This window comes from Palaemon carinicauda, chromosome 37, assembly GCF_036898095.1.
Source record: "Palaemon carinicauda isolate YSFRI2023 chromosome 37, ASM3689809v2, whole genome shotgun sequence".
NCBI classification, from domain to species: domain Eukaryota; kingdom Metazoa; phylum Arthropoda; class Malacostraca; order Decapoda; family Palaemonidae; genus Palaemon; species Palaemon carinicauda.
Window position 1 is genome coordinate 37,168,374 of NC_090761.1, and position 20,000 is coordinate 37,188,373.

The 20,000-nt window shown below is 32.6% G+C and overlaps 1 protein-coding gene across 1 annotated transcript in view; it reads left to right on the top strand.

Moving 5' to 3' along the window:
* The window catches only part of LOC137629580 (hemolymph clottable protein-like), a 69,559-nt gene that overhangs the window by 3,869 nt on the left and 45,690 nt on the right, over window positions 1-20,000 (top strand). Inside the window, exons 2-8 of the mRNA XM_068361022.1 lie at window positions 9,826-9,983; window positions 11,260-11,397; window positions 12,278-12,373; window positions 13,267-13,352; window positions 14,783-14,890; window positions 15,815-15,929; window positions 18,946-19,119. Of these exons, the coding sequence (XP_068217123.1) occupies window positions 9,826-9,983; window positions 11,260-11,397; window positions 12,278-12,373; window positions 13,267-13,352; window positions 14,783-14,890; window positions 15,815-15,929; window positions 18,946-19,119 (875 nt within the window). The remainder of the gene's footprint in view (window positions 1-9,825; window positions 9,984-11,259; window positions 11,398-12,277; window positions 12,374-13,266; window positions 13,353-14,782; window positions 14,891-15,814; window positions 15,930-18,945; window positions 19,120-20,000) is intronic.

Here is a 20,000-nt window from a genome sequence, read left to right on the forward strand (position 1 = left end):
TTCACTATATCTGGTTTCTTTGTCGGATTGTTGAATTTTAACCCTAGAGCTAACACGTTCTTTTCATTGTCATTTAAAGACTTTGATGACATATTCACATAATTAGAATCTTTACCATAAGTTTTCCAATCTGATTTAGATATGAGAGACTTTAATTTATTATCAAGTCTCCTCCTATTCACTGCAATATCACGACGAAGATGATTATATACATAGTCAAATAACTTTATTTGCCATTCAATGGGAATGTCTCTTCGGAATATTCTTCGTAGTTTTTCTGACACTTCGAAACATTTACACTTCAATATGGGCATTCAAAATCACGTTTTGTAGTTTACTGAATGAACCTCTGTAACTCTGCATTGAAGTGGAAATCAAAGAACGGGGCATTACACATTCGGCTTTACACTCCCTCAGAAACATCCACTGCATTTTCACTTTATGTGCCTTGATGAGCGCCTTCCTGAAGTCAAACACTAGTTGACGGTGTTGTTGATAATGATTAAGAAAAGCTTGTAGAGTTCTCGTATATAGATATATATGTTATATATACATACATATATATATAGGCCTATATACATACATACATATATATATATATATATATATATATATATATATATATATATATATATATATATGTTTGTATATATATGTATAAAATGATTAAATGCATATACACAAGTGTCATTGTGTGTATAAGAGTTTTGCTACTAAACTACGCAGCTTTCATGATACCAGATATTTTACCTTAATAAAAAATCTAGGGAATAAACTCATAAAGAAGAATTTATTTATGGTAAGGATTCAAAGCCATGTCTCTGAATTAAAACCTCTATACAATAATTCTTACTAAACATGATACCATGAAAATAGATAGCTTATATAAAGTTGATCTTGACTCTGCAACACATGCCAAATTTGGAAAATTTTATTCGGAATGTAAAACAACCCATTTCCGCCATGATATCTGGTAGCTAAGTTTATTGGATGGCTTTTAATGATGGCTATCTCCTTAACACCTTTAAATTTGATGCTCTCAATTGTTAAGCTAAAAATAGTTTTCAATAATGAAATTTGATGCTCAATTGTTAAGCTAAAGATAGTTTTCAATAATGAAATTTGATGCTCTCAATTATCAAGCTAAAAATAGTTTTCAATAATGAAATTTGATGCTCTCAATTGTTAGGCAAAAAATAGTTTTCAATAATGAAATTTGATGCTCTTAATTGTTAAGCTAAAAATAGTTTTCAATAATGAAATTTGATGCTCTCAATTGTTAAGCAAAAAATAGTTTTCAATAATGAAATTTGATGCTCTCAATTGTTAAGCTAAAAATAGTTTTCAATAATGAAATTTGATGCTCTCAATTGTTAAGCTGAATATAGTTTTCAATAGTGAATTCACTCTACCAAGGCAATGAATATCCAATAGGAACCTAGACCTCTAAACCAATATAGAGCTAGACGGTATAGTCTTTACCATCCAGTCTACCAAAGAAAAAAATATGTTTATTTAAAATCTGCTGTAAATAATACTATAAAATTCATATGTTTGTATTTAGAACCAAAAGCAATCCTTCTCCACAATTATAGTCAATTGCTAATTTTGTAATACGTAGCTATTTACGATGGTTTTGTCAATACACACCTGATTTACATACTTTCAATTTTTGAGCTCAGTATTTAAAATTATGAAAGTAATGTGTGTTAAACACAAAACTATAATTAATATCCGTTTGGTTATTCGTTCAGTAAGTAGAGTGAATTCGATATTAAAAGCTCTTTATGGCTCGATATTTGTAAAGTCTAACATGTTCGAGTACTTTGGTGCTAATCCTGGTCCAATGAATCTCCATTTGAGTACTGTATTTATTCCGGAAGTGGAGGGAATTAAAAGTTAAAGACTATTTGTTGGTCTCTCTCTCTCTCTCTCTCTCTCTCTCTCTCTCTCTCTCTCTCTCTCTCTCTCTCTCTCTCTCTCTCTCTCTATATATATATATATATATATATATATATACAGTATATATATATATATATATATATATATATATATATATATATATATACATATACATACATACATATACCAAAGGCACTTCCCCCATTTTGGGGGGTAGCCGACATCAACAATGAAACAAAACAAAAAAGGGGACCTCTACTCTCTACGTTCCTCCAGCCTAACCAGGGACTCAGCCGAGTTCAGCAGGTACTGCTAGGGTGCCACAGCCCAACCTCCCACATTATCCACCACAGATGAAGCTTCATAATGCTGAATCCTCTACTGCTGCTACCTCCGCGGTCATCTAAGGCACCGGAGGAAGCAGCAGGGGCTACCGGAACTGCGTCACAATCGCTCGCCATTCATTCCTATTTCTAGCATGCTCTCTTGCCTCTCTCACATCTATCCTCCTATCACCCAGAGCTTTCTTCACATCATCCATCCAACCAAACCTTGGCCTTTCTCTTGTACTTCTCCCATCAACTCTTGCATTCATCACCTTCTTTAGCAGACAGCCATTTTCCATTCTCTCAACATGGCCAAACCACCTCAACACATTCATATCCACTCTAGCTGCTAACTCATTTCTTACACCCGTTTTCACCCTCACCACTTCGTTCCTAACCCTATCTACTCGAGATACACCAGCCATACTCCTTAGACACTTCATCTCAAACACATTCAATTTCTGTCTCTCCATCACTTTCATTCCCCACAACTCCGATCCATACATCACAGTTGGTACAATCACTTTCTCATACAGAACTCTCTTTACATTCATGCCCAACCCTCTATTTTTTACTACTCCCTTAACTGCCCCCAACACTTTGCAACCTTCATTCACTCTCTGACGTACATCTGCTTCCACTCCACCATTTGCTGTAACAACAGACCCCAAGTACTTAAACTGATCCACCTCCTCAAGTAACTCTCCATTCAACATGACATTCAACCTTGCACCACCTTCCCTTCTCGTACATTTCATAACCTTACTCTTACCCACATTAACTCTCAACTTCCTTCTCTCACACACCCTTCCAAATTCTGTCACTAGTCGGTCAAGCTTCTCTTCTGTGTCTGCTACCAGTACAGTATCATCCGCAAACAACAACTGATTTACCTCCCATTCATGATCATTCTCGCCTACCAGTTTTAATCCTCGTCCAAGCACTCGAGCATTCACCTCTCTCACCAGTCCATCAACATAAAAGTTAAACAACCACGGCGACATCACACATCACTGTCTCAGCCCCACTCTCACCGGAAACCAATCTCTCACTTCATTTCCTATTCTAACACATGCTTTACTACCTTTGTAGAAACTTTTCACTGCTTGCAACAACCTTCCACCAACTCCATATAACCTCATCACATTCCACATTGCTTCCCTATCAACTCTATCATATGCTTTCTCCAGATCCATTAACGCAACATACACCTCCTTACCTTTTGCTAAATATTTCTCGCATATCTGCCTAACTGTAAAAATCTGATTCATACAACCCCTACCTCTTCTAAAACCACCCTGTACTTCCAAGATTGCATTCTCTGTTTTATCCTTAATCCTATTAATCATTACTCTACCATACACTTTTCCAACTACACTCAACATACTAATACCTCTTGAATTACAACACTCATGCACATCTCCCTTACCCTTATATAGTGGTACAATACATGCACAAACCCAATCTACTGGTACCATTGACAACACAAAACACATATATATGTGTGTATATATACACTATATATATATATATATATATATATATATATATATATATACGTATATATGTAAATATATATATATATATATATATATATATATATATATGTATATATACATATATATGTGTAAATATATATATATATATATATATATATATATATATATATATATATACATATACATATACATATACACACACCTTATTCCACAAATCTTTGGCGATGGCCTGCCATTTCTTTCCCATTCGTTGGACTTAACAGACACTCTTGCCAATTTACATTATGATCTGGTTAGAGTGGTGCACAGTACACAATGAGCGATCCAGGGACCAAATACACGGGCCCCAAGAACTGCAACACATGAATATCCTCATAAAATGTAGGAGGCAACGTGAAAACTAATACAATGACCGTATGTATTCCAGTGCAATAAGAGTAATGAAAGAGTGCAATAAACTTGTCACTTAAAGAATAGAATATCTATATTTTAATAATAGAGAAAAGCTGAAATCGGGAGAGGAGGCCAAAATATTTGCAGCAACGAGAAAGGGAGAATGAAGAAGTCACCAAATAAAGAAAGTTAAGCTTAGTCACTGTTTGGATGGGTGACCATAGTTTATATTAATAAAAGGATTTCAACAGACCTTAGGAGGCTGATACCTGTGAAAATTAGTTATGTTAGGCAAGAGAAGTCAAATCTGCCATGGAATTGATGACATATATTATTGTAGCCTTTGCATGATGTTTGTTCATAAGCAATAAGTAGCTAGAAGTGGGATTTATATAATGCAAGATAAATGATTTTTCGTGAACTATTATTATTATTATTATTATTATTATTATTATTATTATTATTATTATTATTACTATTGTTATCATTATTACTATTATTATTATTATTATTAATATTTTCATTATTATTATAATTATTATTATTGTTATCATTTTAATTATTATTATCATCAATTATTATTATTATTATTATTATTATTATTATTATTATTATTATTATTATTATTATTATTACTATTATTATTATTATTATTATTATTATTATTATTATTATTATTATTATCATCCAAGCCACAACCCTAGTTGGAAGAGCAGGATGCTACAATCCCAAGGGATCCCACAATAAAATCAAAATTTACTCATATGTTACCATCTGTAGGAATTGTTCAAATGTTGCTATTTCTATGAATGTATCCTATGTTACCAACAGAAGGATTCTCCCGTTATTTTTCCATCTGTAGCTTACTGTAGAGATGTAAACCCGTGTACTCTCAGTACGTCTGTCCTTGTTTCTGGGTGAGTGATTATTTCAGTCGGCTGATAATCCTAACAGCGGTGCACTGTGGTGATGACTACTGAAGTATATTCACACGTATTCTATTTTCGTATATATATATCTCTCTCTCTCTCTCTCTCTCTCTCTCTCTCTCTCTCTCTCTCTCTCTCTCTCTCTCTCTCTCTCATCTACATATACAAGTATATATATATATATATATATATATATATATATATATATATATATATATATATATATATATATATATAGTATATATAATATATATATATATATATATATATATATATATATATATATATATATATATATATATGTGTGTGTGTGTGTGTGTGTGTGTGTGTTTATGTGTGTACATAAGTGTGCGTTTTCTATAGTCTATCTTCGTTCTCAAGTGCGAATCACTTCTTTTAATAATACCATTGCCTGCTTATATTTTTTAATTCCATTTGTAGACTACTTATAAAAGATTGCTGATGTTATTTTTTCTTTATATAAATTTGTTGTTCAGTTACCTTTTATTATTTTCATTTATCTCAATGGTGTTTTTTCATTTTTTATTTTTTATTACATTTACTTTTGAAATATATAACATGCATTGATTGTTTTCCCATATACGGCATAATTCCTGTTTACGAATTGCATGATATAAACACCCTAACGTAACAGTTGATTTTGTTGAAGTCCCAATCTGAAGTATTGGAAATTTGATATTTCTATCATTTTATCTCCTTTTCATCATGATCAAACTCACACGCACTCATATCTACCTATGTATGAACTGTATGTATGTAAAATACCGTCGACATAGCCGTTTCCAGTATTATCATATGAAAATGCTAAATAAAATTATAAAGGAACATGAAACAACATTAACATCTTGCTTCATGTCCGAAAGGAACACCACTTCACAGCCGTACAATGTTGCTTGTAACCAGACATGTAATTTTTTAAGATTCAAGGCCAAGTTCTGCCAGGCTATTCTGGATATTGCATAATTTTAAGGACCCTTTGTTTACTTCTGAATAGAATCGGCAGAGGGCTCGCATGAAGCGGACAATCTCAGTCGGGAATTAAAAAAAAAAAAAAAAAAAAAACATCTAGATGAATAGTAAAATGTGCAATTGTGAAATTTTGTTAATTACAAAATGCATTCATGTAAATGTATTATGATGTGTATACAATATTAAAAATTGTAAAAAAAAAAAAAAATCAAATTATACTTCTTTACAAAAGAAAACAATAAAAGCTCACTCGGGGAGACGGTTCGTTAACTCCTGCTTAACCGAATAATTTTTGGATAACTATTATACTTCTTTTGTTACGTAGCACTATTTTCTGCTTTGATTTTCTTGTGTCTCTCGGTTCTTGACACATTCATTGCAGACAGGCTTTCAGGGATACAGTTGTATCGGGTATTATCTGATTGTTACCGCTGATAAGCAGATTGTGATTGTCACAAATATTTTCCGAATCAGACGCTGTTCTCAGAACAATTATCCAAATACATTATTATTATCATTATTATTATTATTATTATTATTATTATTATTATTATTATTATTATTATTATTATTGTTCTTGCTGTTGTTATCATCATCATTATTATTATTATTATTATTATTATTATTATTATTATTATTATTATTGTTGTTGTTGTTATAAGCTAAGCTACAAGCCTAGTTGGAAAAGCAGGATGCTGTAAGGCCACGGGCTCCAACAGGAAAAACTAGCCCAGTTAGGAAAGGAAATGCTTAAACTACACGAGAAGTAATGAGTAATTAATAAGGAATAATTAAAGATCATTAACAACGTTAAAATAAATCTGTCATATAAACTATGAAGAGAGACTTATGTCAGCCTTTTTAACATAAAAACATTCGCTGCAAGTTTAAACTTCTGAAGTTCCACAGATTCAACTGCGATCTAATCAGGAATATGTCATCAAAAATACCCATAAATAATAATAATAATAATAATAATAATAATAATAATAATAATAATAACTAGAATTATCTTATTATAACGGGATGGTACTGTACAGTTGACTTCATTCATTCCTGTACACGTCACAGGGAGGTAAGGAGACGTCTGATAGTTGTGCATTATAGCAGGTAACGCTGTGTTTACCAATAAAGAAACTGTTGGCAACACTGCCTGTAAAACGAAGTCGCTGAGTTTATAAACAGTAATCAAAAGCATTTTATAAATTTTACAGACAGCGTTGTCAAGTTTCTCTTTTGCTGAGCACAGATTTGCCTGCTACACGGTACAGCTTTCAGAAATGTCCTTATCTTCCCGTGACGTGTACGTGATTTAAGTATGCCAACTGTATAGTATGGGAAGATGTTATGTGAAAACGATGGTCAAAATTATCAAAACGGCTTAATGGTGGGTAAAACCTAACTTTGTTTTAGTGAATATACAAGTATACAGAGTGAGAGGGGTATGTGAGTTTATAGATATATGTATAATTGTGTGTACATAAGGTATATATCTATAACTGTATATGTTTAAGATAATTTCATGATAGATTAATAAACATGGATTTGATGCATAAAAGAATACAACTCTTTATCACACGACTAAGAACTATCAACTGACAGTAGCACCTCGTATTTTATCTGGACATAGGTATATGTATAAATCTATGTATATTTAAAGTTCTTTCAAGATAGATTTATAAAAATGGCTTCAATTTAAACAACTGCATCCTCTTTATCTCGCGACGAGGAATTCAGCTGACAGTAGCATCTTATTTTTATCTGCCCACAGGGCTTCTACTGACAATAGAATCTTACTTTCATCTGTTTACAGGTCTTCAGCTGACAGTAGCATCTTATTTTCATCTGCCCGCAGGTCTTCAGCTGACAGTAGCATCTTATTTTCATCTGCCCACAGGTCTTCAGCTGACAAAAGAATCTTATTTTCATCTGCCCACATGTCTTCAGCTGACAGTAGCATTTTATTTTCATCTGCCTATAGGTCTTCAGCTGACAGTAGCATCTTATTTTCATCTGCCCACAGGTGTTCAGCTGACAATAGAATCTTATTTTCATCTGCCTACAGGTCTTCAGCTGACAGTAGCATCTTATTTTCATCTGCCCACAGGTCTTCAGCTGACAGTAACATCTTATTTTCATCTGCCCACATGTGTTCAGCTGACAATAGAATCTTATTTTCATCTGCCTACAGGTCTTCAGCTGACAGTAGCATCTTATTTTCATCTGCCCACAGGTCTTCAGCTGACAATAGCATCTTATTTTCATCTGCCCACAGGTCTTCAGCTGACAATAGCATCTTATTTTCATCTGCCCACAGGTCTTCAGCTGACAGTAGCATCTTATTTTCATCTGCCCACAGGTCTTCAGCTGACAATAGAATCTTATTTTCATCTGCCTACAGGTCTTCAGCTGACAGTAGCATCTTATTTTCATCTGTCCACAGGTCTTCAGCTGACAGTAGCATCTTATTTTCATCTGCCCACAGGTGTTCAGCTGACAATAGAATCTTATTTTCATCTGCCCACAGGTCTTCAGCTGACAGTAGCATCTTATTTTCATCTGCCCACAGGTGGTCAGCTGACAATAGCATCTTATTTTCATCTGCCCACAGGTCTTCAGCTGACAATAGCATCTTATTTTCATCTGCCCACAGGTGTCCAGCTGACAATAGCATCTTATTTTCATCTGCCTACAGGTCTTCAGCTGACAATAGCATCTTATTTTCATCTGCCCACAGGTCTTCAGCTGACAATAGAATCTTATTTTCATCTGCCTACAGGTCTTCAGCTGACAATAGCATCTTATTTTCATCTGCCCACAGGTCTTCAGCTGACAGTAGCATCTTATTTTCATCTGCCCACAGGTCTTCAGCTGACTATAGCATCTTATTTTCATCTGCCCACAGGTCTTCAGCTGACAATAGCATCTTATTTTCATCTGCCTACAGGTCTTCAGCTAACAATAGCATCTTATTTTCATCTGACCACAGGTCTTCAGCTGACAATAGAATCTTATTTTCATCTGCCTACAGGTCTTCAGCTGACAGTAGCATCTTATTTTCATCTGCCCACAGGTGTTCAGCTGACAATAGAATCTTATTTTCATCTGCCTACAGGTCTTCAGCTGACAGTAGCATCTTATTTTCATCTGCCCACAGGTCTTCAGCTGACAATAGCATCTTATTTTCATCTGCCCACAGGTCTTCAGCTGACAAAAGAATCTTATTTTCATCTGGCCACAGGTCTTCAGCTGACAGTAGCATCTTATTTTCATCTGCCTATAGGTCTTCAGCTGACAGTAGCATCTAGTTTTCATCTGCCCACAGGTCTTCAGCTGACAGTAGCATCTTATTTTCATCTGCCCACAGGTCTTCAGCTGACAATAGAATCTTATTTTCATCTGCCCACAGGTCTTCAGCTGACAGTAGCATCTTATTTTCATCTGCCCACAGGTCTTCAGCTGACAGTAGCATCTTATTTTCATCTGCCCACAGGTCTTCAGCTGACAAAAGAATCTTATTTTCATCTACTCACAGGTCTTCAGCTGACAGTAGCATCTTATTTTCATCTGTCCATAGGTCTTCAGCTAACAGTAGCATTTTCTTTCATCTGCCCACTGGTCTTCAGCTGACAGTAGCATCTTATTTTCATCTGCCCACAGGTCTTCAGCTGACATTAGCATCTTATATTTATCTGTCCACAGGTCTAAAGCTGACAATAGAATCTTATTTTCATCTCCCCACAGATCTTCAGGTGACCGTAGCATCTTATTTTCATTTGCCCACAGGTCTTTCCCTCGCCCTGCAACCAGGTCTAGAGTACCGATATCAGTACAGAGGAATACTGGCAACGGGAATTATTGAAAAGAGACATCAGCTCGCTGCTGTAGGCATAGAGATGGATGTGACTGTTCAAATGGCTGCCGATCTCAACATCACAATGAAGGTGGATTTTATTTTCTATTTTTTTTTCATAAGTCTTTCGTGTATCAGATTGCTCTCTCTCTCTCTCTCTCTCTCTCTCTCTCTCTCTCTCTCTCTCTCTCTCTCTCTCTCTCTCTCTCTCTCTCTCTCTCCTACATAGATTATTTCATATACTTCTCTTTGGGTATAGATTACTTCCCCAAATTGAAAATTAAGGGATATTTTTCGTTTTAAAAAGTCATGAGTTATTGACGAAGTTACATATACAGTATATATATATATATATATATATATATATATATATATATATTATATATATGTATGTATATGTATGCATACATATGTATATATATGTATATAATGTGTGTGTATATATATATATATATATATATATATATATATATATATATATATATGGTTGTGTGTATATACATACATATATATGTATATATATATATATATATATATATATATATATATATATATATATATATATATATGAGTTTGTGTGTATATCACTGAGATATCTATTTCAGGAGTTGCTATACTTTATAACAACAAGTCTTTTATTTAGTCAAGTAACGAGATATTCTTAGTTCTTTTAAAAGGGAAACGATCCATGTGACAAAAAAATTCTCTTACGCTCTTTTTTTTGTAAGAGGAAAGCTCATCTATCCTTCACAATAGAAAAAATAGTGGTTAAATGATTGGTGTTTTAAGTATAACTTCGTAAAACCTTTCTCCTGGGTGTTTCGACCTATTGTTTTCTAAGCAGCTCATCTAGGAGAAGGACACTCCAAAACCAAACCATTGTTCTCTAATCTTGGGTAGGGCCATAGCCTTTGTACCATGGTCTTCCACTGTCTTGGGTTACAGTTCTCTTGCTTGAGGGTACACTCGGGCACACTCATCTGTCTTATTGCTCTTCCTATTGTTTTGTTCAAGTTTTATAGTTTATATAGGTTATATTTATTTTAATGTTGTTACTATTCTTAAAATACTTTACTTTCATTGTTTCCTTTCCTCCCTGGGCTATTTTCCCTGTTGGAGCCCATGTCCTTGTAGCATCCTGCTTTTCCAACTAAGGTTGTAGCTTAGCAAGTAATAATAATAATAATAATAATAATAATAATGATAATAATAATAATAATAATAATAATAATAATAATAATAATATCTCCTTCATGAAAAAAGATAATCAACATATGGTTGGCCTTTTAAGCATAACTTCGTAAATCTTTTCACCATCATAACAGATCTAGCTTTTCTTGATCTATTTTTGTTTTTTACTTTTTCAGTTCGATAAAATAAAAGTGGGAGACTTTCACGACGACCACAGCTGTGATCTTCGAAGACCCCTACCCATTTCATACGAGAACCTGAGTGAAGGCAGAGAATTGCTCCAGTCTCCGTTTCTGGTCTCACTTAATGGAAAGGTGAGTATTCATTTGAATAATAGATATTAAGGTGAGGATTCCTTGACACAAAATGGTTTCAGGACGAGGCTTTGTAAAAACTCGTGGCAAAGTGAGGTTTCCCTTTAAAATTAACGACCAATATGAGTTTTCATTACAAGAGCAAGTGTCAATGGTGGGTTTCATCCATCAAAAAGGGTAAAATGAGTTGAATTCATAAAACACTGACTTATTCAAGCACATTCAGAGAGATTTTAGGTGGCGAGAGCAAGTTTCTTGTGAAACACAAGTTCAAGGCTTTCAATAACTTGAGGTATTAGGTGACTCAGAAATAGGGTAATAATCGGCTGGACAAAAACTACTATAAGCACATTTTATTCGATGCTTTTAGATGAGACTAATAAATTATTATGAAACCTCTCGAAGTGTTAATCGATAACTTTAGTTTTATATAAAGCAAGAGAAGTAGCAGGAGAAGTTAACAACAATGTCATTTGGTTAATGAACCATCTGCAAGCTTATCAAGAATGAAAATGTTAAATTGAACAATGCAAGCTTATCAAAAATAAAAATGTTAAATTGAACAATCTGCAAGCTTATCAAAAATAAAAATGTTAAATTGAACAATCTGCAGGCTTATCAAAAATAAAAATGTTAAATTGAACAATCTGCAAGCTTATCAAAAATAAAAAGTTTAAATTGAACAATCTGCAAGCTTATAAGAAATAAAAAGGTTAAGATAGTTTTTAGAAAAATTCTTTACAGGGCGAGCAAATTCTCAAAATATTTTTGAATGAAAGACCAATAGAGAAGAGCCACATTTGGTAACTGGTTTTGTTGGCTTGAGGAAGGTTTTCTTTGCATTCACTTTCAATATCCTTCTTCCTCTGCTTGATTCAAGGATGAGAGCTACATGGACGTTCCAATGGATGAGCCCATCTGGATGACGAACATCCGTAAAACAGTCGTAGGCACGTTTCCCTTCAGTACTCTTTGGGTAAGTACATATCATCCAATTACAGTTGTCTTGCATTTGGTAGCTAAAGGATAAAGTTATATAGCGTAATAAGATTGTATTTGTTAATTGTCCCGAATGTATTTAGAATAAATTTGCTTTTTACTGTTCACCGTAAAGCAGTCGTAGGCACGTTTCCCTTCAGTACTCTTTGGGTAAGTACATTATCATCCAATTACAGTTGTCTTGCCTTCGGTAGCTAAAGAAGGATAAAGTTATATAGCGTAATAAGATTGTATTTGTTAATTGTCCCAAATGTATTTAGAATAAATTTGCCTTTAACTGCGCAGTCGCAAGACTACAAAGTTCTGATTGATTTTTTACATGAATTTTTAGGTGAATTTTGCAACCGGACTATTTATTATCGAATTAGCAATTGCCTACAATGTTCCAGTAAACATTATGAATTTACGTAAATTTAAGAAACGAACGAGTGTATGCATACAAATATATATTATATAATATCATCATCATCATCATCGTCATTATCTCATCCTACGTCTATTGACGCAAAGGGCCTCTGTTAGATTTCGCCAGTCGTCTCTATCTTGAGCTTTTTATTCAATTCTTCCCCAATATATGATATATATATATATATATATATATACATATATATATATATATATATATATATATATATATACTGTATATACAGTATATATATATGTATATATATATATATGTATATATATATAATATATATATACAATATATATATGTGTGTGTGTGCGCGCGTGTGCACGTATACATCAATCTATAAGTGCATATCCGAAGAAATAGTAATAATAAAATTTTAGATTTTATGGAAGAATCGTAACCATACGAACATTCAGTCAAATCTTTAATGCAATTAATCAGTTTACTTTTTGTTGCAGGAGGAAATGAAGAAAAGGGAGGATGGGATTCCACGACCCAATTTTGAAATAGAGGAGGAACTCATTGGAGGGCGCTGCATGAGTTGGTGAGTCCTGCCGTTATGATGGTCATAAACATAGGTCTGTCTGATTATCCTTGATAATGAGTAAACCAGACCCTTGGCGAAAAGTGGTAAAATATATTCAGTGCTTTGCCAGGTTGCTAATTTAGAAATCTTCCAACCATTATTTTTTTCTCTCCATAGTCATACATACTCAAATACGCAAACAAATATATATATATATATATATATATATATATATATATATATATATATACTGTATATATATATATGTATGTATATACCTGTATATATATACATATATATATATTTATATATATATATATGTGTGTGTGTATATGTGTGTATATATGTGTGTGCATATATACATATATATGTGTATGTATATATATAATATATATATAATATGGATATATATATATATATATATATATATAATATGGATATATATACGTATGTATATATATACAGTATATTTATATATATATATATATATATATATATATATATATATATATGTGTGTGTGTGTGTGTGCGTGTAAATATATATTTGTATGTTTACATTCATATGTAGGTTTACACTTATGTGTATTTATATGACTGTATGGATGTTTATATTTTTGTATACCGTAAATTAGATGAAATTTTCTTTATATGCAGAATTTTTATATAGATGGCTTTGTGTGGATCTATGACTGTATGTATGTTTACATTTATGTATACCGTGAATTATTATTCCCTGTGATACGATTGAATCTATAAGTAGCTATCAATAAGAATGGAAACAATCATTTACATTTTTAAGTTTTACATTGTACTATATTGAAGATCTTTATTTTTTTATATGTATTTTCAATGTATTTTATATTAGGTCGGTTTCCTATTGTTTATTATTATAATCATTTTTGAAAGCTAGTGTAAAATCCATTTACTGTACAAATCTATAGACAAGATATTGATTTAGAACTTGTTTATTCTATTGATAAGAGGAATAACTATTTTGAAATAGATCTTTTCTTCTGGGCTTATGTCAAACAGAACCTTTGGTCTGGAGCAGCTTGTATTTATTATCATACCCAGGTTTTCAAGGGTAAAGTAACTGGCCTGATTGGTAACGCCTCTGTCTGGGGTTTGCCAGACGGGGGTTCAAGTTCCGCTCAGACTCGCTAGTGCCATTAGTGTCTGCAACCTTACCATCCTTCCGAGCTAAGGTTGGGGGCTCTGGGGGAGGCTATAGGTCTATCTTCTGAGTTATCAGCAGCCACTGCCTGGCCTTCCCCTGGTCCTAGCTTGGGTGGGGAGGAGGCTTCGGCGCTGATCATATAATATATGGTCAGTCTCTAGGGCATTGTCCTGATTGCTAGGGCAATGTCACTGTCCCTTGCCTCTGCCATTCACGAGGAACCTTTAAACCTTTAATGACCTCTCTTATGCTAAACTCTGTTTTGCAATAGGTACACAGTCATGCAGATTCCAGAACTGGATGCTGCAATCATCATAGACGAGGGAGCGTCGGAATTGGAAGAGGATGTTCAGAGGGAAACAACCGCTTCGTCTTCCAGGTAATTGTCTCATGATATTCGTTTGGGTCTTCAAAAGTTCAAACTTGCAGCTAATGCTTTTATGTTGAACAGGCTGACATAAGTCTCTTTTTATAGTTTATATATGAAAGATCTCTTTTAATTTTGATACTGTTCTTAAAATGTTTTTTATTTCAATTGTTTATTACTTCTCTTGTGCTTTATCTATTTCCTTATTTTTTCTCCTCACTGGGTTATTTATCCTCTTGGAGCCCTTGGGCTTATAGTGTCCTGCTTTTTCCAACTACGGTTGTATCTTAGCTAAAAATGATAATGAAAATAAAAGTAATAAAAATAATAATAATAATAATAATAATAATAATAATAATAATAATAATAATAATAATAATAATAACAAAAACAACAAGAACCACAGATTATCTTAGACTGAAAAAGGCGAAATATAGATTTCAAATGTTCGTAATAGGAAACTTTTTACTTTTGATTAATGTATTAATTTAAAACAGTTAAATATCTTTAATGTTTGTATATGGCGTACAAATATATTATCTTTGATTTCCTTCTGTAATAAAAGTCATTCCCATTCATACATAGAAAAACAATGGAGTAAGAAACTTTTTAGAATTAAATTTTGTAACTATAAGCTTTGATTCTATACTGACTCGTAGCGGTGCCCTTTTAGCTCGGAAAGTTTCCTGCTATGTGATTGGTTAGAATTATCTTGTCCAACCAATCAGCGATCAGGAAAATTTTCCGAGCTAAAAGGGCAGCCCTGCAAGTCGGTGCAAATCTGCCTCACTAAAAAGAATTGACTATAATGTATAAGACAACATGATTGAACGTAATTTCAATGAAAATGGAATATTTTTAATTATTTGAATCTACCCACTTTCTATACTCAAGATAAACTGGAATAGAAACACTTACGTAAGACTCCCTTTCCAGTCACAAATCATCAAGCGACCAAACAGACACGGATGTTCCAGATCTCCAGGACGATCTCTGGATCGTCACGAGAACCGTCGACTACGATATGTGCAGTTTACCGGTAGAAGTATCTGTAAGTATTCCGTTGACTATTTAGGAGAAAGCTTTGATCCGAAAATTGTTGGCAGTGCTATAATGGATATTAGGAATGGGGGTATCCAAGCTGTTTATTGTTAATATAATAAAATTTCTAAAAGTTCATTTTTTTATATCTTTGAGCTGAGTGAATTAGGATAATGTGAGAGGATAATGAATGAATGAATGAATGAATGATTTGAAGGTCTCTGGCATCCTGACATCGGTCATTGACGCCGATATCATTTATTATAAATAATGATTAAAAGAATATTCAATTAAAACCAGAAAAGTAAATGCAGAGAGAAAAAAAATGCCTTAAGACATTATTACTTTACAATATTTTTAACATTTATATTCCTCGTGAATAGCTTATGGTTAAAAAGAAAAATTACTTTATGATCTTAGAATTCTGTTAATTTTGTGGTTAACCTTTACACTCTGCAAAAATTTTAATTTGTATTCCTTTTTTTTTTTTTACCAATATATGATTTATGATTTTAATCACATACTTAGTCTTACTCGGGAACTTCTGATTTAAGATGTCACTCTTGCTACCATGATTTAATTCTTGCTAAGCCTTTATTAAAGATTCCTCATACATCCATACATTTCTCCTTTCATACCTTCTTATTACACAAATAATACACAAACAGGTAATTTTCATAGCATCTACTTGTTTACTTTTTTATTCACATCCATACTTGGATTTCATAAGAGAAGGTTGCTTAAACAATCCCGGGATACAACATTTCCTTTCATAAATACTTCTCCTCCATCTTTGTATTTTTGGCATATGTCCTTTTTTTTCCTTTAATTGTACCTTCATCTGTTACAATTGCTCGAAATACATATCCAAATCAGCCTTATTTCACCAACCACAATGATATAAGATTATTTATCTTTATTTCATCATTTAACTTAACATTAACCTTTTACTTTTAAACTCATATATCAGTTTCAGTAGATTCTCAGGACTGTCACCAAAATCCTACAGTACATTAATTTATTCTTTACTGTCATTTAATGCCAGAAACACTGCATTTACAACAAACATTAACTTAACCCCCTTTTTGTCCCTCAACGCTGGACATGAATACCCTTCCTTGTATCATCTCTTGGATTCTGTAATGATGATATATTGTTCACTTATATCTAAATACTCTGTGAAAAGCATTAGTTGGTCTACAGTCTACACACTATCTTCCTTATTAATTATAGCCCAGTTATACACATTCCTAAGTATACTGATTTATTTTCAAATTTATAATTGTTAGTCTTAAAGATTATCTTCCTTCATATAATATTTAGCAATTATCCATACCCCTTTGCATATATTTTCTCTGTAGGCAGCCGCACTATTTTCCATACTGTAGCCTCTCAGGTGTGATCTCATTAACCTTACATGGCTTGGATTCTGTAATGATGATATATTGTTCACTTATATCTAAATACTCTGTGAAAAGCATTAGTTGGTCCACACACTGTCTTCCTTATTGATTATAGCCCAGTCATACACATTCCCAAGTATACTGATTAATTTGAAAATTTATAATTGTTAGTCTTAAAGATTATCTTCCTTCATATAATATTTAGCAATTATCCATACCCCTTTGCATATATTTTCTCTGTAGGCAGCCGCACTATTTTCCATACTGTAGCCTCTCAGGTGTGATCTCATTAACCTTAAATGGCTTTCCAGTATTCAATCTCTTGACTTCATCTTTCGACTGCATTCCTTACATCTTCAGCAGTCTCTTCTGTAAGCATAAAAAAATTTGCACTAAGCAAAGCCACTTTTGTTAACTGATTTTTGTGGAGTAATAGGTAATCTATTTTTACTCTGTTGTTAGACAAAGTTTTCTTCTATTTCAGGTAGAGTCTATTCATTCTAATAGTCTATGTCAATCCTCAGCTACTGATATTCCATACATATGACCTGTTCATAGAGTTCTTTTTTCTATCAATATACTGTAATAATTCTCCTGCCTGATTAGAAACATTTTATTCCCTTTATTATTGACATACAGTAATATTTCTCCTGCCTGATTAGAAACATTTTATTCCTTTTTCTATTGACATTCTGCTATATTTTTCCTGCCTGATTAGAAACATTTCATTCCTCTTTTATTGACATTCTGCCATATTTCTCCTGCCTGATTTAAAACATTTTATTCCTTTTTTCATTGATATTCTGCAATATTTCTCCTGCCTGATTAGAAACATTTTATTCCTTTTTCTATTGACATTCTGTAATATTTCTCCTGCCTGATTAGAAACATTTTATTCCTTTTTTTATTGACATTCTGTAATATTTCTCCTGCTTGATTAGAAACATTTCATTCCTTTTTTATTGACATTCTGCGATATTTCTCCTGCCTGATCTAAAACATTTTATTCCTTTTTTTATTGATATTCTGCAATATTTCTCCTGCCTGATTAGAAACATTTCATTCCTTTTTTATTGACAGTCTGCAATATTTCTCCTGCCTGATTTAAAACATTTTATTCCTTTTTTTTATTGATATTCTGCAATATTTCTCATGTCTGATTAGAAACATTTTATTCCTTTTTCTATTGACATTCCGTAATATTTCTCCTGCTTGATTAGAAACATTTCATTCCTTTTTTATTGACATTCTGCGATATTTCTCCTGCCTGATCTAAAACATTTTATTCCTTTTTTATTGATATTCTGCAATATTTCTCCAGTCTAATTAGAAACATTTTATTCCATTTTTATTGACATTCTGCAATATTTCTGCCGGATTAGAAACCTTTTATTCCTTTTTTATTGACATTCTGCAATATTTCTCCTGCCTGATTTAAAACATTTTATTCCTTTTTTTTATTGATATTCTGCAATATTTCTCCTGTCTAATTAGAAACATTTTATTCCCTTTTTATTGACATTCTGCAATATTTCTCCTGTTTAATTAGAAACATTTTATTCCCATTTTTATTGACATTCTGCAATATTTCTCCTGTCTGATTAGCAGCATTTTACTCCTCAGTTTAATGGCAACAAGGAGAGTGAGGCTCTAACCGAAAGGACATCTGTGTCTCGCTACATCATGAGAGGAGACAACCAGGGAATTAGATTGGAGACAGCGATAGTTGAAGGTGCCATATCAGTCTTCACCGGAAGCAGTGATTCCCAGTTTCACATTGACACTTTGACAAATCAGGTTATGTACTGTAGTCAGTTCTTTTTAGTGAGGCATAATTGCATCGATTCACAGGGGTGCCCTTTTAGCTCGGAAAAGTTTCCTGCTCGCTGACTGGTTGGAGAAGATGATTCTAACCAATCAGATAGCAGGAAACTTTTCCGAGCTAAGAGCACCGCTGCGAGTCAGTGCAAATGTGCCTCATTAAATAAGAAAATTAAGTATAGTTTTTAATTCGTATTCATTGTATTGATAATAGAGTATTTTGTGCTTAATTTTTGCTTGCAATTATGTCACACATTTCTAGAGAAAGGAAAGATTAGTTAAATGTGAAATAGGAAAAGGTAATATAAGAGTATATTTATCATTTCGAGAAAGAGCCTGTTAGAACAGCAATGTATATTCCAAAGTCTATAGATTAAGTTCCAAATATATAAACCTGGTGCTATTTCTTTTCATTAAATTGTGAATAAAGATAACGGTTATTCAAGACTGATAGTTGCATTATAACTGGTTACTTTTTAATATTTTTTCATCTTTTATTAATTCATCATAATGAAAAAACGTTCATACAAAAAAAAAAAAAATCTTTACCTTACAAATCATATAATGATATAGAAAATAAACATGAAAAACAGAATAAATATAGAATAGATAAATTCGAAAAAGTAATGGATAAAGACATGTAAAAGTATATAGTGTTGCACAATAACTTTTTGAAACATGTACAATAAAAATTAGATTTTAGTGTTTCTGTTAACGAGCTTCGTGTCAACATTAATTTCTCACGTACCATGCGTTATTATTATTATCATTATTATTATTATTATTATTATTATTATTATTATTATTATTATTATTGTTGTTGTTGTTGTTGTTATTATTTAATTATTATTATTATT